The following is a 23,346-nucleotide window of genomic DNA, read 5'->3' as shown; positions in this document are numbered from 1 at the left end:
GTGGTGTCAGCTCCAAAGACAAATCCACAGTTTCCTTGCAGTTACTACGTAAGAGTATCTGAAGAATTGTGGCTGTATCCCAGAATATTTCATAGGAGGCTCCTTCCTTTATGACATCACCAGGCAGGTAGCTAAGGGGACTATTGGAGACACTTGGAGAGCAACAGCCACCTTTGTGGGAGTGCAAGAACAGCAGGTTTTAAAACTGAGGGTAAATATTCAGGCTTCATCAGGACCCTGAATACAAGCCAGCCGTTAAAATATGGGCTCTACCCACAGAGGCTCAATCTATCCTATGGTCAAGACAAATAAAGGTGGGTCCAAGGTCGCAGTTTCAGCACAGAAAGGGGCCGAGGTTACTAACACAACCCCTCAGCGAGGACACGAATACGATCTTGCCTCAAGCCAGCGGCGTGGCACGGCCTCCATGATCCCTTCAGCCCATCGAAGATCAGAAGCTGGGCATTCCACCATTCCCCACTTAGCCTCAGAGTACCCTGGATCTATCACCCCCAACTCAGGGCCAGGCCTCTCCGGAGCACCCAGCTGTCGAACCGAGATCCGATCAAAATCTGAAGCATACCGCCATGCCGTCCAGATCCAGCAGAATGTTAGTACATCCAGAGAGCAAGCAGCTAGAAGATGGGGTGAGAGCAAACCAGGGCGTGATATCAATAATCGCTACTCATTAATTCCAGAGGCCAAATCCTCTCGCCGGTTGAGTTTTGTCAACCAGAAGGACAACTTCACAATCTTAGAAGAAGACCCACCCTCCAAGGTCCAGTACCCACAAGGGGTCAGAGTTCCCCATAGGCCTTTGGTTTATCCAAAGGATGAAGCAGTCCAAACTGAACCCACTCGAAAGAGTTTGACTGCTGCTAATATCAGATCTCCAAGGAGACCCTTTAGCCCGGAACGCAGCGGCAGCCGCATCTGTACAGTCTCTCGACCGACCCAGAGACGGACCCCTGGCCAAGAATCTGAAATGGGCTGTGAAAACTCAATTTACACAGACCCTAAGGCCTTGCATACAAGTATGAACTTGGAATCATCCCTCAGACTCTCCTTCCTTAAAGATTTGGATGGTGGACGCAAAGTTTCTATGCTCCCAGAGCCTGAGTCTATCCGCAAGCATTCTGTCTACACTGAAACCAAGTCCTTCCCAAAGGTCTTAATATCATCAGAAGTGGAGCCCAACGTGAAGTCCTCAATCCGAGGAGACAGTGAGGGTGGCCACAAGGTCACCGTCTCCCCCGGGGGACAGTCAGCTTCCCGTGTGACATCTCGAGCCATGTCTGAGAGCCCCTGCAAATCTTCCACGTTTGTCACTCCAGAGCCCATCTATAAGCAGCATACCACAAGACCCTCAAAAAGTAATTATGTGTCCTCAGGACCCACACTTAGGCATCCAGAGCCCTCTGGAAAGCCCTCTGTCCATGCAGAACTGGAACTGACCCCTCGGCCCTTACCCCCTCGGTCCTTACCGAGATATGGGCCAGACTCCTCATGGTGGGCCTTACTCAACCCTGAAGTTGAAATGCCCCAAAGCCAGCCAATAACACTTGATTCCGAGCCTAAGTCCCCTTCTCCCGTAGACCCTTCAATGTCCTTTTTTGAAATGGAATCAAGCCCTTTCTGTGAGGATCTCATGTCCCCGAGAGGGAAGCCAAGTCCATCACCACCACCATCACCAAAGGAGTCTCCAAGCCCGGAACCGCTGAGGGAAGTGTCACAGGTCCGCAAGCACACCTCCAAACAACCCATTCAAAGGTTTAGTGCTTTCTTCTTGGGTATGTGAAGAAGCAGACTACCCAGGTGCAGCCCCAATTTAGTGAGGTGGGAGGCTGGGGTGGGCAAGAAGTTCTCCCTCTGCATTCTGGGCCTCAGAGCTGCCCTCCTTTCAGAGCCAAAGCTAGACCCCTCCTTGAGCCCATTGCTCCATTCCTTCCCCACCAGCTTCTCTGAGCTCCAAGCTAATGACATCGATGACGATGCTTGGGCCAGAGTCAGGCATTGACTCTTCCAGGCAACGCTGCTTAGCCTTTCAATGGAAGGTAGTAGAGAGTGGTTTGCAGGGTGGGAAGCTACTTCCCGAGAGTGAAGATAAAGAACTGAGCTGGTAAAGAGAATAGGGTCCTCAGGTAAATATTCTGGCCACAAAGTGGGCCATAAATGAGCTGGGACTTAGACTTCCAAGGGGGGAGAGGCATTAACAGTGGCACAAAGAGAGGGTGGGGAAAAAGGGAGAGGGAGGGTGGGAATGTGATATTTAGTCTCAGGCTGGAGGAGCTTCTTGGAGACATCAAGGGCTGAGGGCACCTTTGTGTGGAGAAACGTGGAGCTAGAAAGGGAGATGTTAAGCAGTGAGGGGAGGGGGCGTGTATCCCACAGAGAGAAAAAAAGAGCAACAATCTCTGTTACTTTCAGATGTCTCTGAGGAAATGTACAATCGTGTCATCTGGTGGCTAAAAGGTCTGTGCTTTTCCCTCCTGTGGGTCCACTCTGGGGGGCTGGGAGGCAGGAGGACAGTTGGGAGGGTGGCTCTGTATCCGCAGAGCCAGATCTGTTAGGATGGCCCGTGCTGGGATTCTGACTTGAAGGGGCAGAGGAACGTCTCATCTTGCCTAAAATTCTACCATTAGAGTCATTCCTTTGGGACTTGGAAACTTTTTTCATTCTCAAGAGTCTCCTTTTAATGGGAAGGAGTCACTTTCGGAATGGAGAACGATTTAAGCCCATGGCCTTTCAGATTAGCTGGTCTTTACCTACCATGTGATGAAAAGCAAACACCAAAAGCCCCGTTAACACAAGTGACCTGCTTCATGGTCTCACTCAGGGCTAACTCCAAACTTATTCAGGTTGAGGGGGTATCCCCACGTGTGTCTCTGCTTCCTCAGAACCCTCTTCAAGCCCCCATCCCAGGATCTGGGAGGTACTTATTGGCTGCCGCCCTGGCAGGCTCTCCAGGGATGTCTAGGTGAGGATATCAGTGGGTCCTGCAGCCAGCCAACTTGAGAATCCCCAGGGTCTGACCCCCCTCCCCCCACACTCACTTTGTGCTCTTGACCTCTCTGATAGGAGGGAAGGTGGGAACCAGTCCTAATACAGAGCATCTTAGTGGCAAGGAATTCCTGCTTCAAGCGTTATGGACCAAAACATGCTCCAGCCCTATGAGCACAAGAGAGGCCAGGGCTCTAGATGAGGACGTTCCTAGAGAGGAGAGAGCCCTGGGAATGCAGTCCAGTCCCCACCAGGAGTCCTGCCCCTCAGAGGGAGCAAAGATCCATAAAGGAGAGGTTTTTAGAATTTTATTATTGGGTTTGAGCCCTGTGTCCACTATTTTCTGACTGTGACCTTGGGTAAGTTATTTTACCTCTCCAATCATTAGTTTCCCCATCTGTTATTAGGAACAATGGCTTCCTCTTAAGGTTCCTGCAAGGACTCACCAAGCTATTACACGTAAAGCACTTAGCATGGTGCCTGGCAACAGTGAGCACACAGTAAATGCTAGCCATTGTTATTTGGGCCACTTTGGACTAGGAAGGGATTTGGGCCAGGTTGTGCCCAAGTTCACTGGACATCTTTAGTAAAATTCTCTTTTTCCCCTCCTGTTGGCACTCTCTGAGTTCCATTTGCTGACCCCCTGGGAATGCCTGGCTTCTACTCTCTCCATTATGACAGATGAGGAGGTAAGAACGCCCCTGGGAAGTTACTTCCCGTCTTTCCGTGCTCCCCCTTATCCAGGTGCCTCTCTTACCCTTTAATGGAAGCAGATGTGAAAGGAGACAGACAGAGGTGCTCCCTATGGTTGGGCAGGTTGTTCACTGCACAAGGGCACCTGGCAGAGAAGCAGGGGCTGAAATCTAGCCTGTGTTCCACTTGCCAAGCTGTGCACCTGTGGGGCTGCATCTCCCCAGAGGGGCATTTACATGAAGGTACCAGAGCTAGTTGCAACGCTGGAGAGAAGGAGTAGAGACCTTTTGGCAAACGATGAATCCTGCCAAGTGCTCTGTGGGAAGGCTGTCTGGGAAGCCATAGACTGGACCCATCCCGCTTGGCTCTCCCCTCTCCAGCCTAGGGCACTCCAGAAAGGGGACATTTTTCTGGGTTACACACTATTTGAGTCCTCAACTTGGAAAGGCACAAGGTGAACTCTGCTCTCGGCAGCCCTGTGTCCTGAATTTGGCAAAGCGTGTCCTGATTTCACAGTGCGTTGTTCCTATAAGTACTTTCATTCTTCTTGGTCCATGTTTGATAAGATAGTCCAAGCTCTTTTGCCTTTGTTCTTTGTCTTGCCATATCTCTCCCTTACCCAAAGTCCAGCATGGCCTCTAATGGACTAGCCCAGGATGGACAGTTGACTACAGGTGCAAAAGACAAATGAGATGTGCGTGTGGCAGGGGACAACAGCCAGAACAGCTGCGGGGGATGTGCCAGAAATGCGGCTGCCACCCCCCTCTGCCATGGCTGCTTGTCTAGCCCTGGGCCCTGGGCTCAGCTGTGGGTGGGAGCAGCTACTTTTAGAGATTATCTCCATGCAAGACAGTAAATCCTTCTCTCCCTCCTGCCTTTCTCTCTTCCTTCCTTTCTCCTTTTCTCCCTTCCTTCCATAAAGAGTTTTTATTCAGATGCTTAGCACTCTGCTAGGCACTATTGAGGAAACCGTTGAAGCCTCGCACACACATTCTTTGGCCTTGAGAAACTTACCATCTGGATGGGGAGATAAGACATATGGGCAGGAAACATTGAAACAACAATATGAAATAGTCCGTGCTCAAATGTTCAAATGAATGCAACAGACTGAATAAGTGCCCTTGGAGGGTCTTAGGAGAGAGGGAGTCAGCAGGGACTTTGCGGGGAGGCGGTCAGGTTACCCACTCCTTCCCAAAGCCGGCGGCGGGGGGATATCTTAACAGCCAGCCTCTTGTTCACCCCTTGATGCAAACCTATACCTTTGGGAAGGGATTAGTATTTCCCCTCATTCAGGATGTGATGCTTTTGACAGAGCAAGTTCCTCCCTGTTTTCCTCCAGCTTGCCCTCTTTCTTTATGCATCTTGTTTTAGTTTAGGAAGTCAAAAGCCTTGGCAGCAGGACGGCTCCTTCTCAAAATAGCTCTTATCCTGTCTCGATAATTGCAGCTCTCCAGCCTGTTCAGCAGCAGAGCTGCTCCCCAGAAGCTGGGAAGAGAAGACTCCCAGGCAGCGGGGCCTGCTGGTCTTCTCTGGATCTCTGGAAGTGGGTGGCATGGAGGTGGGCCCGGTACTCTCCTCACAGGGTGTGCAAGAGCTAGGCCTTCCTCAGACTGCTCCCTAGGCTGCATGGCCCACAGGCAGTCCCAGGATGAAGACTCTGTGGTGCTGGTGTCCAAGGCCTCTGGTTCCTCTCATCTAGGAATGGTTGACTGTGGAGTCTGGTCCAGATTCCATTCCCGGCAGGAATTCTCTGGTGGCCCATCCATGGCGCCTGGCTCGTGGATGGCAGCCTGTTTGTTGCTGAGCTTCACAAGCCCTTCTGGGTCCACAGCTGGGGACGCAGCGTGATTCAGCCTCCTCCCAGGCGGCCCCTCAAGACCTTTTTGTCTAAGGAGCAGGGTAGACAGATGCTTCTCATCCTTGGTTTGGGACATTAGGGACTGGAGTCTTCCCGGAGGAGGTTATGCTGGACTGAGGGAAACATTCCTGGTGGGGTTTTTTTTGGTACCAGAACTAGCAGAAGCTCAATAGGAAGGTCCTGATGGTGCCCTCTGCGGTCAGCGGGGGCTGTCTTCTCACACAACCCTGGGGAATTCCCTGGAATAAAGCAGCTCTTGTTGGGAGGGGCTGCCCTGGTCCCAAGATCCTGTGTCCTCAAGGCACCTAACCTACTCACCCTTGGATGTGCTGTCAGGGGACAAGGTGGTTTACTCCCTGCTCTATCAATTATGCAAGGAATCAACTCTGGAAAACAGGCCAGGAACAAGAGGAGGCTGTTTCAGTGATACCTAAGGCACACTTCAGTATCTTAAGGGTGACATGTCATTTGTCCCTGGGGGATGGGACGGCCAGCCTCCTCTTGGCTCCTGAGTCACAGGGAAGTTTTGCTCAGGTAGACTAACTTGGCAAGGAAGGACCCAGAGCCTAGGAGCAGCACAGGGAGGCTCCGCATTCCTGGGGATGTTAACAGGATCCTAGGGTATGGGCTGTCTGGAGGGAACCCCAGAATCATTTTCCTACCCCCTCATTTTCTCTTGCTTTGTACAGAGGCTCATAGTTGAAAGGGAAGGGGGTTGTTGAAAGGATGGAGCAGAGCTGCTGAAAATGGGGCAGGGCACCTTGGGAGGCTTTTCATAGCAGCCTGACCCTCGCTACCCCGCTGCTTTTCCTGTCAGATGGTACCTTGTTCACTGCAGCTACCGTGGGCAGTCAAGCCCAGAGCAGGATGGGAGGCTGGAGACCTCTGGCCCAGACTTGCTATTTTGGGCACAGGCTAGGTTGACCAACTCATCAGGGTTTGCCCCGGGTGCTCCTGACTTTAACATTGAAAGTCTTGCATCCTGGGAACTCCCTGAGTCCTGAGCAAACCGGGACAGTTGGCCACCCTAGGACAGGTGGTGTGGTATGCCTCAGCAAGAGCCTCTGGAAGCACAGGGCAGGGGGGTAATGTCCTACCTCCACCGGGAGACCTGGGCAGATTGCTCCCTCTGTCCGTGCAATGAGGGCAGGAAAATGCTATGCCTTCCTCCCGAGCTTGATGGCAGAATCCCTTCACTTTTTTGTTCTGCCCAGCATGAGCACACATAGGGAAGAACCAGCCACATCCACTTTGGACTTTCTAGTGTATTTCCAGAAGCTACTTGGTTCCCTGCCTGGAACCCATCTCCAACATTACACATTTCTATCAGAGTAGTTCGGTGCTGTTTAAAGTGGTGGGTTTTTCAGGTAAGAAGAGAGACAGTGGGCCTGAGTAGACTGGGCAGCTTGGTCTCAGAGGGCAGGTGCATACTCAGATGAGAAAGAAAATCTGTAACGCAGAAGCCATCTGACAGCTGCTCAGCCAGAGGAAGGCTGTCCTGAGTGACAGAAATGATCATGTCCCTTCACCCTCCTCTGCTCAGCTGCCTTTGGCCCAGCTGCCACGAGGGGAGAAGCAAGAGACAGCTGCACCTTGGGGGCTGAATGCAGGCCTGGAGGAGGACAGAATGCAAGGCAGCTCCTGAGGGAAGCTCAGACGCTGACACTGTAGATGGGAGGACTGTGTCAGCCAGTCATTTCCTTGGCACACCTACCACCGGCAAAGTCATCTAGCTCCAGGGCTCTCAACAGTGGCTGTGTTGGGGAATTGGGTTCAATAAGTCTGAGACCAAGACCTGTTTTCTAGAGATAGAGTGGTGTCTAGCTGGAGAAGCTGACTCCACAGTTGGTGGCAGCATGGTCATTCCAATGTCACGTTAGACTAAGTCTTCTCTCCCATCCCTCTACACCCATTACACATGCACATGCTCATTCTTCGGAGGGAAGGCATTTGAAATAGTCACAGTTGGCGGTTGCTAGTTTGGTGTTGATCATTTCGGTGTTAGCTGAGATAATAGCTGCCATTCATTTTAGTGATTATACCTGCGCTAAGTGTATCGCCTTAGTGAATCTTCACAGCAAACCTATGAGGTAGACTTTTTCTCCCTATTTCACAGATGAAGACACCGAGGCCCAGGGCTTGCTCATCAGTGCCTGGAGCGCTCTAGGGAGCATCTTGCCCCAGGGGTTCATAAACTCTTCTGTGTGGTGTATAAACTCTTTTTCTGTAGTCACATATTCCTGGGAGATAACTTCCTGATATTTCAGTAGCACCGTTAGATATCAAGAATTGTGAGAGGAAAGGTTGTAGTGGGGGTAACATCTGGGTCTCTGCCTTTGAACTGAGAGGCTGGGAGGTCAGCGTGAGCTGGTAAACAGCCAGAATGAAGGGCAGGTTATGGGTCAGCGAAGCCCATAGCCTCAAGGCTTGTCTGTACTCCAGAATCAGAGTGGAAACTAAGCAATGATTCCTCTTGGTCAATCCATATCGATCAGACATCTCTTGGGGGCAGAGGCCTGATCACCCAGGCAGACATCGCGTGACATATTCACTGAGTTGAAGTGAGTAGAGGTTAAAATAGAAAACATACTCCCCATCCTTGAGGGGCTTGTGGTTAATTTGGAGAGAAAAGTATACAGATGGATCACTTGGAAGGAAGTGAATATCAAAGGACAAACAAAGTCCAGGGCAACGAGTCAGCGAAGCTTCCAGCATGGAGGCCCTTGGAGGGTCAACAGCAGGGGGAGACAGACTTTGGCTCAGGTGGTGGTAACTCACCACCCAAAGATTGAAGGGCAGCTGTTAGAGCCAATGAGTTTTTGGCCATGGAAGATATTCGAGCAGAGGCTGGAAGGTCAAGGGAGGGGGAATTGAAGGGAGTCAGACACGCAGGGGGTAGTGGTATTAGGAGGTGTGCAAATCCCTTCCATCCCTGAGCCTCCTGTGCCCTGTCCTGCCACAGAGAGGACGTTGGAAGGGCCCTCTGGCTGGCTTCTATCATCCTGTTGGCTCTGGAACTGTCCCTTGCTGCGGCCGTTCAGCAGGTGCCAGGAAACACTGTGTTCCCTGACCTTGCTGCCCACATCTCGTGCCTGCCCCAGGATCATGGGACACTGGGGAGCAACAAGGGAAGGAGTGAGGCTTAGGGTATTTTGGTTTCTTGCCTCTGCACAGACCTTGCCGGACAGACTGGCTAAGGTTTCCTTGAAAGACACAAGCCAGTGATAGATAGACGTTTGGCTCCACCAGGGCTCTCTGACTGTATCATCACTGACTCAACACCTCTGGGGCAGGGGTACTATTAGTTCTTGCACCACTTAAGGGAAACTGCTACCGAGAGGCAAATGTGGCCTTTGCTAGTCAGGCAGATCTGAAGTCCTGATTTCCAGTGGTAATTACTCTTTATTCTTGACTTTGGACCTGGGCCCTGGCTTGGCCCAAGTGCAGCATCCTTGTTTGCCATCACTGTGCCATATACCCTTCACCCATGCGCGGGCAGGAAAGATCCAGTGGAGGGGGCGGCCAGGAGGTTTTCCGTAAAGACCATATTAGCCTGATCTAAGTAGAGGGGGCCCAGGACAGCAGACTGGGGCCGTGGTTGCTGATATGAGTTTCCCAGAAGAATCATCCTCTGTGCAAGGTGTGTGGCGACTCTCCAGACGCTTGGCTTGAATACCCGACCCCAGCAGTGCCCCGGAAATTGTACCCTAGTCAAGGACATCAATGCCTGGTGGGATGTTGAATTCCTCCCTCCCTCCCTCCCTCCCTCCCTCCCTCCCTCCCTCCCTCCCTCCCTCCCTCCCTTCCTTCCTTCCTTCCTTCCTTCCTTCCTTCCTTCCTTCCTTCCTTCCTTTTTCTGCCTGCACGGCTTGCAGGATCTCAGTTCCCCAACCAGGGACTGAACCCAGGCCCCAGCAGTGAAAGCCTGGAATCCTAACCACTAGGAAACCAGGGAACTCCTGGGATGTTGAATTTCAAGAGAGAACCAGAGCTCCAAGAGCTGAGGGGCACTGAGGTAAGGTTGGCCAGACAACCTGCTGGCTGGTGGTGGCACAGAGCACACAGTGATCAGTGACTCACACAAGGGCTGCTATATCTCAGCCCTGCTTCTGACCAAGTGTCAGACTCTACCTGTCCCAATACAGAACATGAGAGCTGGAGTTGAGGGTAGAACAATCCTCTCTCTCAACGGGGGAAACAGAAGCACAGGGAGGGGAAGGGACTTTCAGGCAGTGAGATAGTTGCCAGAGCTGGCATGGGGACTTACTCCCGGGCCAAGTTCTCACGGAGACCCCTGAATTGCTACAGGGCTAGCATGCGGGGCTGTATAGGTAGTGACCCAGAGTCTACCTTAGGCTTTTATTTTGCCCAGCCCATGCTTCATGTTGGGCCTGCGACCATCAAGACCATGAGTTCCATGGTCCCTCCCTCTTTTGGGGCCTCACTTCCTTCAAAGCAAGCTGGCACCAACATGCCTTAGGAAACACAGGGCTCTCTGGGGTCTGGGCAGCAGGTGCCTGAGCAGAGCTGGGATTCCAGCTGCAGCTGAGGATGAGCTACTAGCTGAGATGTGTTTGTGTCTACACTTGAGCAGCAGCCAGAACTGGGGGAAGGAGGGACATTATGATTGTGGAAAATAAGCCTTTGTGATAGGGCCTGTCTTCCTTGACATAGGCTTTCTCCCTTGGGCCCAGCACTCACAGTCCAGGCCTTGCAGACTGAAGCATCCAAGAGGTATTCTTTTTTTTTTTTTTAAATTTATTTATTTGTTATTTATTTTGGCTGCAGTGGGTCTTAGTTGTGGCACACAGGAACTTTGTTGCGGAATGCGGATTTCTTAGTTGCAGCATGTGGGCTCCTTAGTTGCGGCATGCGAACTCTTAGTTGCAGCATGCATGCGGGATCTAGTTCCCCAACCAGGGATCGAACCCGGGCTCCCTGCACTTCTTTAAGCAATGACACCCCTTCTATCCTCCAGCCCACCATTGCCAAATATTCAATAGCAGTCCCATGTTTTCTGAACCTGATCTCACCTGTGGTACCCAGGCCCCCTCCCTCTCTCTGCCGAGTTTTGACAGATCCCAACCAAGACCACTGGGTCACGGATCACACTGAAATAGTGTAGGCAGGCCTCTAGCACTTCTACCAATAGAGGGAGCGGGCCATGCCTGTGGCCTCAGTTTTGTCTAAAAGGTATTCAAGCCAGTCAGTCTGCCCTGGAAGAGGACTCTTGGAAGTCAGGGAGGGGCATGCTGCTGGAAACTTCCACAGAAGCCTGACCAGCTCAGACCTGTATTAGCTCAGGAAATCCCCACCAACTCCCCACCCCCTAAGCATCTATGTTCTCCTAGCTGCTGCTGACCCTTCTGAGCCTCTAATGCCTCTAAAGCTGCTGGGGATTCTGTTCCCACAGCATCTCACCTGCTTGCCCAGCATGGCCTCTCCTGAGGCCCTCACCGCCTTCCACAGCCACAGGCAAGGCTTCACTTCCCCGGAAAGGCCACTCAGCCTCTCCCTTCCATTCTTCCAACAGATGATCCGGGATAACTTATGCAGCAAATCCTCTTTAATCTTTAATGTAGGCTCTTGCACGAAGGGAACCTCCTGTCTCTTCCTCACAGCTTGGCTGGAGGTGGAGATTGTCTGACATTCCACCTTAGGAGGTGTACAGACGGTATGGACAATCAGTAACTTGGACATCAGCTGGGTTCAATTCCCACAAACCTTGTGGACTCTCCTTGTGGACTCTAACTGATCGTTTCTCCCCAACCTGTGAGGCAAACCCCCCTCTCCTTCCAAAGGTTTCTTCTCCTGGGGACACCAGGTGGGCCCTTCCTTTTTCTTTGGGGACTGGCTCAAGCCCCCACGGTGCTGCGCTGCCTGGGCAGGCCACTCTTTAGGGCCTGAGTGAGGAAGAGCCAAGTGACCAGAGAAGCCCTGTCTCGAACGCCTCTCCGCACTCTGTCTCCGGGGGTCGAGAGCTGCAAAGCCCCACGGCGGGCCGGCCACCCCTTGCCCAGCCTGCGCCGGCTCCCCGCGCCGCGGAGGTGCAGGCCCCGCCCCGGGGCCGCCCCGCCCCGCCCCGCCCCCCGCCGCCGGGCCCCGCCGCCGGGCCCCGCCCCCGGCCGGTCCGCTCTCTGGGCGGCGGGCGGGGGCAGGCGGTGTGGTGAGGTCGGCACGCAGCTCCGGCCGCGGGTCGCTCGGGCGCTGTCCAGGCGGAGCCGGCCCGGCCCGGGCTGCAGCCATGGTAAGGCTGGCGGGCGCGGGGCGGGGCCGGGCGCGCAGGGCCCGCCGCTCCCGGGCGGCTTCGCCGAGACCCGCGGCGCCGCAGTCCAGGCTGTGCGGGGCGGGAGGCGCTGTCGCCTGCCGCGGGCACAGGCAGGCTGGCGGACGGCGCTGCGTCGCTGCTCCCAAGTTTCTTCTTCTGATGCGAGCGGACACGGAGTGGGCCCCGGCCACCGGGGTGCTGCCCCGTTCTTAGACGGAGGGGTGGGTCCGTGCTGGGTGGGGAGGGGGCGCCGGCCGAGACGCGCTGGTGGGCTGGGGTGAGTGAGTCAGGCAGGGGCGGAGGCGAGGGTCCCCACCCTTGCCTAGATCAGCTGTTACCTGGGTGACTCTTCCTCGCCCACCTACCCTAGGCTCAGGGACCAGCACCAACTTCCTTGGAAAACACACACAGGAGGCCCGCAAACACTGCCTGCCTCGCCAAGAGGGATGGTGAGACGTTTGGGCCCTCCCTTCCCACAGCACCATCTGCCCAGGGACCTCAGAGAGAGGGAGGCCCAGCCACCATCCTACCCCGTGGAATCAGCTATATCCCTCTGCCTCTGAGACAGGAACCATGGGGAATCTTCCTCCTGCTGCATCCTCCCCCCTCCCCCAAACCAGGTCCCTCTGCAGTGATGGAGGGTGGAGGGAACTCATTCCTGCCACCTGCCTGTGGTGGGAGGAGAAACAGTAACCCCAGCCAACCACCCTGAAGACCCCCCAGGTAGGAAGTTTTGATGTTTGGCCGTGAGGGTGTAAGCTCTTTTCCTGCCATCATTGCCAGAGCCTGCCACAAGCACATTATGCTGAGTGTCAGGGCCTCCAGGCCCTATGCCAGCTTCTCCTCCCAGTCTGGAAGCCCCCTAGCCTTTGCCCTCTGCATTGGGAAGCACAGGCTGTTTACAACAGGAGGAGATCCGTGACCAGCCTGTGGGGCAGGATGTTGGCTGTGGGCAGCCTCCAGAGAGGAACTCCCCGGGCCCTGTGGAATCAGAAGCTTCCAGGTCTAGAAAGGCCAGCCTTTTGGGCTCTTCTCTCTCAAGCTGTGTCCAGGCCGAGGCCCAAGTCTTGGCCAGGAAGTCTTGGTGACACTGTGACCTTCCCCAAAGGGGGGTTTCCTGGGAGAGGCCAAGTGGTGCCTGTCTTTATCCCTGCCCCCATCCTTCTCCTCACATGGGGACGGACAGACTGATTGTCCCAGGGATGGAAGCCTGGGGGAGCACTGATTGTTCTTAGTGCCAAGTGTCCCTAGTGCAGGGGCCGAGAGGGGCTTTTTCTGCCACACACTAAGTTCAGTTCAGCTGAGGTCTCGGTGCTTCAGCTTGGCTGAGGCCACCCTGTTCCTCTGTATTTAAAGGCACCCTGTCAGCACCAGAGTCCTCAGCCTCAGGCCCCTGCCTCAAGCCAGCCCAGTCCTTAAGCTGACGGGGTTCATGTCAAGCCAGACTTCTCTATGAGGGTCACTTTGTGAAAGGAGATCAGGCATCCAGCTGCTTCAGAGATCAGTGGGGAGAGCTCCCCAGCCCAGGAGCCCCAGGGGTTTTGAATTGGCATGCAAAAAGAAGGACTTGGCTAACATGAATAACCATCCTGTGACTTGAGATGTACCTTCTCTCCCCAGGTTCAAAGCAGCTTGAGGTATCTGTCATCTGGGAGTGCTTTCTTTCCCCAGCCTTCCTGGGAGGCAAGGAAGGGCCATTCATAATTGGACATTAGGGCCCTGAAATTAAGACACTATTCAAAATCACAAAGGGTATTTCTAGCCAAACCAGAAACACTGGCCTCCTGACTCCTAGTCAAGTGCTCCATCTGCTCCCAGTTAGGTCCCTCAGTTTGTCTCCCACCTAATCGGCAACTTGGAAGCCTCTGGGATCCCAGCCTCTCCTTGACCTGAACTCATGCCCCTCAGAGACCAAGTGTTAGCAGCTCCCCTGCTGACTCTCTGAAAGTGATGGGGTGATGAAAGTGATACAGGTCCCCATGAGTCAGAGGTCAGGTATCCTAGTATGGAAGGAATCCCTGCAGCAAAGGCCTCTCTGTGGCTGGGACTTTCTGCAGGGAAATCTAGGGGCGGATTTCTGAAGGCAGTGCGGTTCTCCACTGAGAGAACACAGAGGGACACTGGGAAGAAAAGTGGGGCCATTCCTAAGAGAACATACACCCAGGGGATTATAGGACACCCCACACTACTTCAGCACTGCTTGAAGTTAAGGTGAAAGAGATTGGAATCCTTTGGGACTGGAGTCTCCTGGGTAGCTGCCCCACGTACTGATGGACCAGGTCACCTTGGGGACAGGTCTCAACCCTCTGACAGGCCTCAGTGTCCTTGGGGGTTACAGGAGAGGCCAAGTGGATCAAGAGCCTGTGTTGCAGACAGACTTGGGAGGCTGGTGCTCTGCCCATCGGGGTAGGCAGCGGGCAGGCATCACGGAGCAGCCAATCAGAGGAGGAGGGGACTGCAGAAAAAACGAGTGATCCTGCTGCAGCTGAGCTGTCCTTGGAGGGTGGGAGCCACGGGAAGGGAGGAGGAGGGGTTGGGGAAGGACATTCCACAGGCTTTTTTGGCCCCTGACAGACACAGGGGGGTCAGAGAGAAAGGGAAAGGAGCAAGTCAGGACGCTGGATTCCAACAAGAGCATCAAGACCAGGCTGTTTCTGTGTGTGAGGAACTTTTCTTGGGAGATAAAATTAGACCTAGAGCTTGCTGACAGGGAGTCTGAAGCGTGGGACATGGACCGTTCACTGGGATGGCAAGGCAGTTCTGTCCCTGAGGACAGAACTGAAGCTGGGGTAAGGTGCTGCTCTGGGAGATGGGTGGACCCGCCCTGTCTTCCCCCTGCATTGTCTGGGATTGGGGCTCAAAGTCAGAAAATGATTTGGTCACTGGCGGAGCCGGGGGCAGGGAAGGACAGACAGGAGGTGAGGCCCCTCGTGTCCTAACTCCTTGTCTAGAGCCCCTGTGGGCCCCTCCGTGCTGATGAGCAGCTCCCTGGCATGGAGAGTGGTACTGGGTTCCTGGCGACTCTACTTGAAGATTGCAAGGGCTGGGGGTCTCCATCAGTGCCTTCCTTTCTCCCTTCCTTGCAGCCCCGCCGCTCAGTGCCTCTGGGGAAACCAGGCGGAGTGCAGTCCTCTCTCTCCCACCCTCAGCCTGACCCCCAGACCGACTGCTGCGTCACTGTGGGGTTGTGCAGAGGGGCAGGATTTCCCCGAATTCCCCAGACTCTTCAGCTGCCATCCTCAGCCCCATCCCTTCTCTGTTGCCATATAATTAATCGTCCAGGCTGGGACACTTTGCAGAGTGAAAAGGGGCAGTTATGCCAGAACAACAAACATAAACTGGGATGTGTGGTCACCCCACCGGCCCCCACAAATACTGTGGGTAAGAAAAAGCCTGTTGGGTCAGGCTTGCCTCAGGACTGTCTCGTCTGGCCACTTGGCCCCTACCTGCTGTTTCCAGTTTCCGTCTAAAAGGCCCCTTTTCCTGTCTAGGCAAGCCCTGGAGACTACGGCTATAAGCAGGTATGGGGACTTGAGAGGCGACCGCCTGGAAGTAGCTCCTAGGGGACTTTCCCCTCTAGCCTCCCCCTCTAGTCCCTTCCCTCTGCATAAACCTGGCGGCGTGACTGCATCCCTCAGTTCTTCCCTTTGTAAAACGGGGGCCTGCAGGAAGACCGCGGCCGTGTTATCTCCCCTCACCCTGACTGGGACTCCACAGTGGTCTGGGGTAGCCCCCGCTGGCTTGGCTGATTCCCAGAGGGTGAGTCAGCCTGTGAAGCCGGCCCTTGTCCGTTGTCTGGGGGAGGCACGTGGGTTTTGTGAGGCCGAGCTGAGCCCAGCACCGCCAGGCACTCCGCAAAGGGGGCTGGCCCCAAAGGAGAGAGAGGAAGCTTTAGGGTCTGGAGCTGAGGGTCAGAGTTGGCGGGGGGGCAGTGACCTGCCTTCCCAGCTGGAGATGGAGTGGAGCAGGTCTCCACAGAGGAGCCAGCCCCTCGCTGCCTACCACCCGTGCGGTTCACAGTTGAGACCAGACCCCCTCCCGCACTGCAGGCTAAAGCCTATCTCTGGGCACAGGGGGCAAGGGGCAGCTGCGGGTGCTTCCCCCTATACATCCCTCACCGTTGGGGGCTGTCAGAAGTGTCCTGCCGTCCTCCCTCACCTGGTCCCTCCCAGCTCCCCTTCACCCACACTCAGCATCCACTGGCAGGTTTCCCCTTCGCTCCTGGGGCCCAGGCTCAGGCTCTGTGTGGCTCAGTGTCTGGAATAAGGGGGGTCAGGTCAGCTGTACTGAGTTCTGGGCAGTGAGTCCTGGGGAGTGAGCACCTGCAGTAGAGTCTGCACCTCAGTCCCAGAGCTCAGCGCCTGCAGTGACAGGAGGCGAAGAGACCCTTGATTTGCCTGGGGCTGGGAGCTCCCTTCTCCCCTCCCTCGCTCCCTCCTGCCCCTACCCCATTCTGGCTGTCTGCACGCTCCTTGAGTCCTGAGCCACAGTCTCCTCTCGGCTCTGATGCCTCTGTCCACTCCCGCTCATTCAGCCTGACTTCCTGGCCTTTGGGGCAGTCCCTGGTCCTGGCTTGGAAGGGCAGCCTCAACAAGTGCCCTGCTGAGAGGGACCATTGGGACTGGAGCTACCTCAGTTCCCAAACTGGAGCAGTTTGCAAGGGCTCTGGGGGCTGCCCAGGGCTGCTGCTGGACCCCAGGGCCTTTCCTGACGTCTTGGACCCTTGCACCAGGGAGGCATGTGAGCAGTTGCGGGAGGGATGGTGAGCGCTTCCTCTGGCTTGGCCGCCTGTGCAGTTTCTTTCCCTTGTAACCATAAGTGCTTTCCTTTCTCCCTCTCGCCTTCTCCTGTCTTCCTCCTTCATTCTTCCCTTCCTGCCACCTGCCCGCCTACCTCCCCCCACCCCGAACCCTCAGATCAAGCGCTTTCTGGAGGACGCGGATGATGCAGAACTGAACAAGTTCGTGAAGGATTTCCCAGGAAGCGAGACCTACCACCAACCAGAGGCCAAGACCTGGGTGTCCAGGCCCCAAATCCTGGAGCCGAGGCCCCAGGCCTCGGACCTCTGCCAGGATGACCTGGAGTTCAGACCCCCTTCGTGGCCCCAGCCCTCTGACAGCCAGCAGTACATCTCTGCCTCAGCCCCTCTCAGCCCCTCAGCTCGGCCCCGCAGCCCGTGGGGCAAGCTCGATCCCTATGACTCCTCTGAGGTAGAGCGTCCAGCCCTGCCTTTGCCTCTCAGTGGGCTGGTGCAGGAGGACCCAGGGAGGGAGGAGAGGGAGCCCGAGCGTGTGTGTACGTGCACGTGTGTGTGTGTGCGTGCGCACGCATGTGCGTGCTGAGCTGGAGCCCCTCTCTGTCCTGTGTTGGCCCCAACTCTGTGGTGTCACCCCCCAGGTATGTTGGAAACTGACAATACCAGCAGGGACGGGAGCCCAGCTGGTAGCCCCAGGTGGGGCCTCAAAGGAGGCTGACTCTGCTCTTTAAGGCTGGCGTTGGTCCTGGGGTTCTTCTGCCTATACCCTGATGCACTCTGCCTTCTCGTCCACTAGGATGACAAGGAGTATGTGGGCTTTGCGACCCTTCCCAATCAAGTCCACCGAAAGTCCGTGAAGAAAGGCTTTGACTTTACCCTCATGGTGGCAGGTAGAGGAGGGGTGGGGCAGGGCAGGGCTGGGCAAGAGGTGTCTCAAGTGGGGATGGTCTATATGTGGGGAGTGGGCATGGGTAGGGCAGGAGAAAGCCAGGGGCTGTGCCTTTTTGCAAAATAGTTGGGAGACGCGGGTGGCCAAAAGTATGTATATGTTGCAGGAGAGGGGGTGGTGACAAGGTACAAAGAATATTTAACCCTCAGCTTTCTAGTAGTTGCCTTTCTCTGTGTGACCTTGGGCAATCTCTTATCCTGTCTGGGCCTCATCCAAATGAGAAGGCTGGACGAGCTCTTCCAGCTCTGCTGTAGTTTAGTCTCTTCCCAATTAGATGAGAGAGCAGCTGCCCCCGCAACCCCGCCACCTTGGTCCGGCGGGGTTGCCTCTTGGTTACAGATCTGATTTGGTGCCTCTGTCCTCTCTCCCCTGTCAGGAGAGTCTGGTCTGGGGAAATCCACTCTCGTCAATAGCCTCTTCCTCACTGATCTGTACCGGGACCGGAAACTCCTCAGTGCTGAAGGTGAGGAAAGGAGAGGAGCGTGGAGACAGGCAGGCAGAGCTGACTTGGGAAATCGAACTGACTGCAGGCTCTGAGGGATGGGACCTTCCCCAGCACGCAGGAAGCCATGGCTTCCTAGAGAGACTGCTGGCATCTCTCTGTAGGCCTATTTGGCCTGGAAGCCCACCAGCCGGCTCCCTAAAGATTTGGGTGCCGAAGCAGGGCAGGGACCAGAGTCCTGCTCTTGGAGTGAGTCTCTGACCCCCAAAGGATTCCAGGAATCCGAGAAAAGAGCCGGGAGCAGAGAAGAGGCTGGGGCCAGAGCCAACAGCCACCGGCATTTCCTGTGTTGGGAAATGTGCTCCTTGCTGGTTCCCAGAGAACAGGCCCTCAGGCAGCCCCCGGGGGCGGGAAGGGGGGCAGTGTGGGTGAGGCAGTCTGGGCAGCACTGGCTGGGGTGGGTGGTGTGTCCTGACTGGGCAGGCCCTTGCCCTTGCCCTGGCCTCAGTTTCCCCCTTCTCCAGAGCGGATCATGCAAACAGTGGAGATCACTAAACATGCAGTGGACATAGAAGAGAAGGGTGTGAAGCTGCGGCTCACCATTGTGGACACACCGGGTTTTGGGGATGCGGTCAACAACACAGAGTGGTATGTCTGACCAAGCACAGCCCCTGCCCCGACCCCCACCAACTCCGTACACACACACAGGGGCGCACATAGGCTCAGACACACCCACAAGTGTCAAGAAGAAGGGGTTTGTGCCCTCGAGCGTGCCACTGCCCTTTACCGGACAGCTGTCTCTGTAAAGTGAGAGGGAAGGCCTTGGAACAGATGATCTCTAATGTTCCGTTGATTTGACCCACAATTCTAGAATGGGGTTGAGGACACAGATAGGAAAGAAGAGCCTCAAGAAAGCAAACACATGTGAAAACGTGTAGCACAGTGCCTGACACATAGTAGGTGGTCAGAAGTTGTCACCCTCCCTCCTTCCATTCCTTTCACCAGCAACATTTTAGGTGTTACAAGCAAGTTATTAAAGACGTGAGAGTGCGTGGAGGGAGGGGTGAGGGGAGAAATAAGAGGCAAAGGGAGAGCATGGGTGGAACTTTGTTTAAACTCCCGGGACCCTCTAGGCCACCTGCCAAAATAAAAGGTGGCTTACCAGCCCCACCGCAATCATCCCTGACATTTTTTTCAGGAACTAGAAGGATGCTTAGATAATGGTCAGTCAAACAGACCTGAGTAGATGAGGAGGAGAATGGGTGATAAGGACAGGAGAAATGGTGATGCCTTTGATGAGGGAGTTAGGCAGGGTGGTGCTGAGACACCTAGACTGAGAGTTCAGATCTTGATGCAGCATTTAGGAACTGCGTGATCTTGAGCAAATGACCACATTCCCATTTCTTCAACTGAAAAATGCTGGCCTTACCACCTCACCCAGTTGATCTGAAAATCAACCCAGAAAGATGCATGTGAATATGCATTAAAAACATACAGTTTTGGGCTTCCCTGGTGGCGCAGTGGTTGAGAGTCCGCCTGCCGATGCAGGGGACGCGGGTTCATGCCCCGGTCTGGGAGGATCCCACATGCCGCGGAGTGGCTGGGCCCGTGAGCCATGGCCGCTGAGCCTGCGCGTCCGGAGCCTGTGCTCCACAACGGGAGAGGCCACAGCAGTGAGAGGCCCGCGTACCGCAAAAACAACAACAACAACAAAAAAGCATACAGTTTTTACAGGGCTGTGTACATTATACTCATGAATATTAAGATGATAATTTCAGGATCAGTGAAACATAAAAGTGTGGGGTCCCCTGTTCGAAATGATTAAGAATTTCAGCATGGCCACAGCAGAGAATAAACCAAACGTGGGCCTCTCTGAGCGCAGGGCCCCGGTATGACTGCACGGGTCACACGCCCAGGAAGCTGACCCTGGATAATTGCCTCACAGACTGATCAGACCCTTATGGACCTTTCTGTGCTCTGAACCACTATCCCCTCCATTTGTGCTTGATCATCACAACATGTGACTTTCGGCTCAGCACATTGGTTCATCTTCAACTTCATGATCTAAGCCTTGAGGGGAGGGCCACTTCTTATATTCTTGCCACACACTGTGCTGGTACATGGTGCATGGTCTCTGTAAATAGTCCTGCTGGATTGAGGTGGTCTCCAGTCATCACCACCCTTCCGGATCGGGGACTACGTCTCAGCAAACTGGGCTCGCCCTGAAACTCGAGCCCCAACCAGCACCTGCCTCCTACTGTAGCAAGTATCATTCCCTCCTTCAATCAGTCTACTTACCTCCTCTTGCCTTTCATAATAATAATAATTTCACCTGCCTGGCACCTCACAGTTTGCAGGGCACCACCACGTGTTCTCATTTAGTGAAGCAGCAGATGAGGTGTCCAGCCTGTGCTGGACATTTTAAGGGATGCAGAACAAGTGTAAATAATCCTTGTCACTGGGAGGCTTACAGTCTAGTGGCAATGGGAGTGGGGGAGTGGGGGGCGCAGCAGGTCTCTAACATGTCAATCAGGTAAAAACTTAGCTTAGTAAGTGGGTTGGGCATTGTGGTGGCAGACACACTGAACTAGGAGTCAGAAGGCCAGGAGCCTGAGTGGGTAGAGAGTTTGCTAGCTAAAGTGATCTGGATTAAGTCTCTTCGCAGCTCTGGATTTAGCTTCTTCACGTATAAAATGAGAATAATGATGCTCATAATGGCCACCCATCAGGGCACCTATCAGTGAGGATGAAACTCAAGAACAGAAGAGCAAGAGACTTGAAAATTGAGGTTGTTGAATATATATATATATATAAAACCTCTGTGTGTGGTGACGGGAAGGGGAGAGCAGTGTGCATTGCTATAGTCACAGGACCCTTCATGGGAGAGATGGTTCTTGGATATGGCTTTGAAGGATGGAGTGGGCTTGGAGAGGTGGAGGAGATGATGGAACCACACGAACAAAGGCTCTGAGGCTGAACTGCGAACCTGACTTAGGGCTGCCCTGGCCTCCAGTTGGTTTTCACCTGCCGGCACCTTGCTAGTCTTATTGCTTTCTTTGGTCATCTGGGCTCTTTTCCTTTCATCAAGCTAGTATTTATTGACCTCTGTCTGTGTGCTTAGTCTGATTTTCTGTCAGGGTGTTTGAGATGCACCCCTGACCCACCCAGGTACCTCCCCAATGATGTAATCAAGCAAGTCGGGGAATAGCAAAGTCTTGAAAAGACTGCTCGGGGCGTGGGCTCCTTGCAGGCCCAGAGCTCACTAGGCAGCCCTCACTTCCAGTTTCTCTGCTTGTCTGTCCCTGCCCCAGCTGGAAGCCTGTGGCAGAATACATCGACCAGCAGTTTGAGCAGTATTTCCGAGATGAGAGTGGCCTGAACCGCAAGAACATCCAAGACAACAGGGTGCACTGCTGCCTGTACTTCATCTCGCCCTTCGGCCACGGGTATGGTCTGAGCCTGAGGCTCCTGGCATCACCGGGTGTTGCCAAGGGAACAGGCCAAGAGCACCAGGGGCAGGGCTGCCACTAGCAGGTGGTCACAGTTTCCTGTTCCCCAGGCTCCGGCCACTGGATGTTGAATTTATGAAGGCCCTGCATCAGCGGGTCAACATCGTGCCTATCTTGGCAAAGGCGGACACACTGACACCTCCGGAAGTGGAGCGCAAGAAACGCAAAGTGAGGGAAGCTGGTGGGGGAGGGGAGCAGGTGGGCTTCTGCAAAGGATGGGGTCCCCAGAACTATGGGCCCCTCATGTGTTTGCCAGATCCGGGAGGAGATTGAGCACTTTGGAATCAAGGTCTACCAGTTCCCAGACTGTGACTCTGACGAGGATGAGGACTTCAAATTACAGGACCAAGCCCTAAAGGTGGGGCCACCCCAGGGCATCCCTTTCCCATCTTGTTTCTTCTGGGCAGAAAAGAGAAGTAGAATTCTATATAAGGGTGGGCTACTGGGGTGGAAGAGGACCCTGGTTTCCTAGCATGAACCAGAGAAGATGAAGATAAAGGTGGAAAGGAACAGGTGAGAATGGCGGTGTTGACAGACACCCCTAACTTCTTCCAGGAAAGCATCCCATTTGCTGTAATTGGCAGCAACACTGTGGTAGAGGCCAGAGGGCGGCGAGTTCGGGGCCGGCTCTACCCCTGGGGCATTGTGGAAGGTAAAGCAATGAGCTTGTGACCAGGGTATCTCCTTGCCCTCAATGGTTCTCCTGTACCCATGCGCCTGGCTGACCCCTAGCCTTGCTGTGCAGTGGAAAACCCAGGGCACTGCGACTTTGTGAAGCTGCGGACAATGCTGGTGCGTACTCACATGCAGGACCTGAAGGACGTGACCCGGGAGACACATTATGAGAACTACCGGGCACAGTGCATCCAGAGCATGACCCGCCTGGTGGTGAAAGAACGGAATCGCAAGTATGGCCAAAGGCCAGGACAGAGCTGGCAGGGGTGGGGTTTGGGACACAGCCTTGGGTGAGACAAAGCCCTTCCTTTGTTCTATAGGCTCTGGGCTCAATCCAAGCGGGTGCTGGGGTCTCCCTAGCCTTACCAACCCCCCTTTCCCCTCCCCCTCAGCAAACTGACTCGAGAGAGTGGTACCGACTTCCCCATTCCTGCTGTCCCATCAGTGGCAGATCCAGAAACCGAGAGGCTGATCCGAGAGAAAGATGAGGAGGTGAGAGTTGGGTGGGGCAGTAGGGGTTGCCAGCCTGAGAGGACCCCTGCTTAATCACAACCCTCAGTATCTCTTGGTTTGGGAATAGGAATATCCCTGGCCCTGGTACATATCTGGATCCTGGATTGGTGGCTTAGTGGTTCTACCCAGAGACTCCATCACACCTCGGGGCTACCAAGGCCCTGGCTGAAGGGATTAGAGGTTGGGGGCACCTCTCTAAATCTATAGGACTCTCTGAAAGGCCCCACTTTGATTCATGTGCCTGTTCCAGCTGCGACGGATGCAGGAGATGCTGCACAAAATCCAAAGACAGATGAAGGAGACCCATTAGCTGGCTTTCAGCCTTGAATATTTAAACGCCGCCTCTTCGTCCTGCCTATGCCAGCCCCTCCCAGCACCAGCTCTGCTCAGGCCCCTGCAGCTACTGCCACTTCGCCTTACATCCCTGCTGCCTCCCCAGAGACTCAGAGGAAATAAAGTTTAACAAATCTGTAGGTGGCTTCTGGTGTCACTGTCTGTATCTTTATAAATTTATTTATTTTATTTATTTTTGGCTGCGTTGGGTCTTCGTTGCTGTGCACGGGCTTTCTCTAGTTGCGGCGAGTGGGGGCTACCCTTCGTTGCGGTGCACGGGCTTCTCATTGCAGTGGCTTCTCTTGTTGTGGAGCACAGGCTCTAGGCACGCGGGCTTCAGTAGTTGTGGC

The 23,346-nt window shown here is 54.5% G+C and overlaps 1 protein-coding gene across 8 annotated transcripts; it reads left to right on the top strand.

Annotated features, from left to right (window-relative positions):
* Nucleotides 1–295: 295 nt before the first annotated feature.
* SEPTIN4 (septin 4) lies at nucleotides 296–23,136 on the top strand. Of its 8 annotated transcripts, XM_067716034.1 has the most exons (14): nucleotides 296–1,790; nucleotides 2,428–2,472; nucleotides 3,682–3,689; nucleotides 16,736–17,029; nucleotides 17,372–17,465; nucleotides 17,901–17,987; nucleotides 18,491–18,614; nucleotides 21,278–21,412; nucleotides 21,526–21,643; nucleotides 21,732–21,833; nucleotides 22,031–22,127; nucleotides 22,221–22,383; nucleotides 22,543–22,642; nucleotides 22,914–23,136. In XM_067716034.1, exons 1-14 carry the CDS (start codon nucleotides 296–298, stop codon nucleotides 22,971–22,973), a joined length of 2,922 nt encoding a protein of 973 aa, XP_067572135.1. In that variant the 3' UTR covers nucleotides 22,974–23,136. The 8 variants fall into 8 exon arrangements, with proteins under 8 accessions (XP_067572135.1, XP_067572138.1, XP_067572139.1 ...); XM_067716037.1 differs by lacking the exons at nucleotides 296–1,790; nucleotides 2,428–2,472; nucleotides 3,682–3,689 and adding exons at nucleotides 11,661–11,798; nucleotides 15,311–15,340 and having other exon boundaries at nucleotides 22,914–23,116; XM_067716035.1 differs by lacking the exons at nucleotides 296–1,790; nucleotides 2,428–2,472; nucleotides 3,682–3,689 and adding exons at nucleotides 12,389–14,608; nucleotides 15,311–15,340 and having other exon boundaries at nucleotides 22,914–23,115.
* Nucleotides 23,137–23,346: the final 210 nt, after the last annotated feature.

The sequence above is a fragment of the Pseudorca crassidens genome, chromosome 19 (assembly GCF_039906515.1).
Source record: "Pseudorca crassidens isolate mPseCra1 chromosome 19, mPseCra1.hap1, whole genome shotgun sequence".
Taxonomy (NCBI): Eukaryota; Metazoa; Chordata; class Mammalia; order Artiodactyla; family Delphinidae; genus Pseudorca; species Pseudorca crassidens.
The sequence above is the reverse complement of the archived record's forward strand: the minus strand, read 5'-3'. Positions and strand labels throughout refer to the sequence as shown.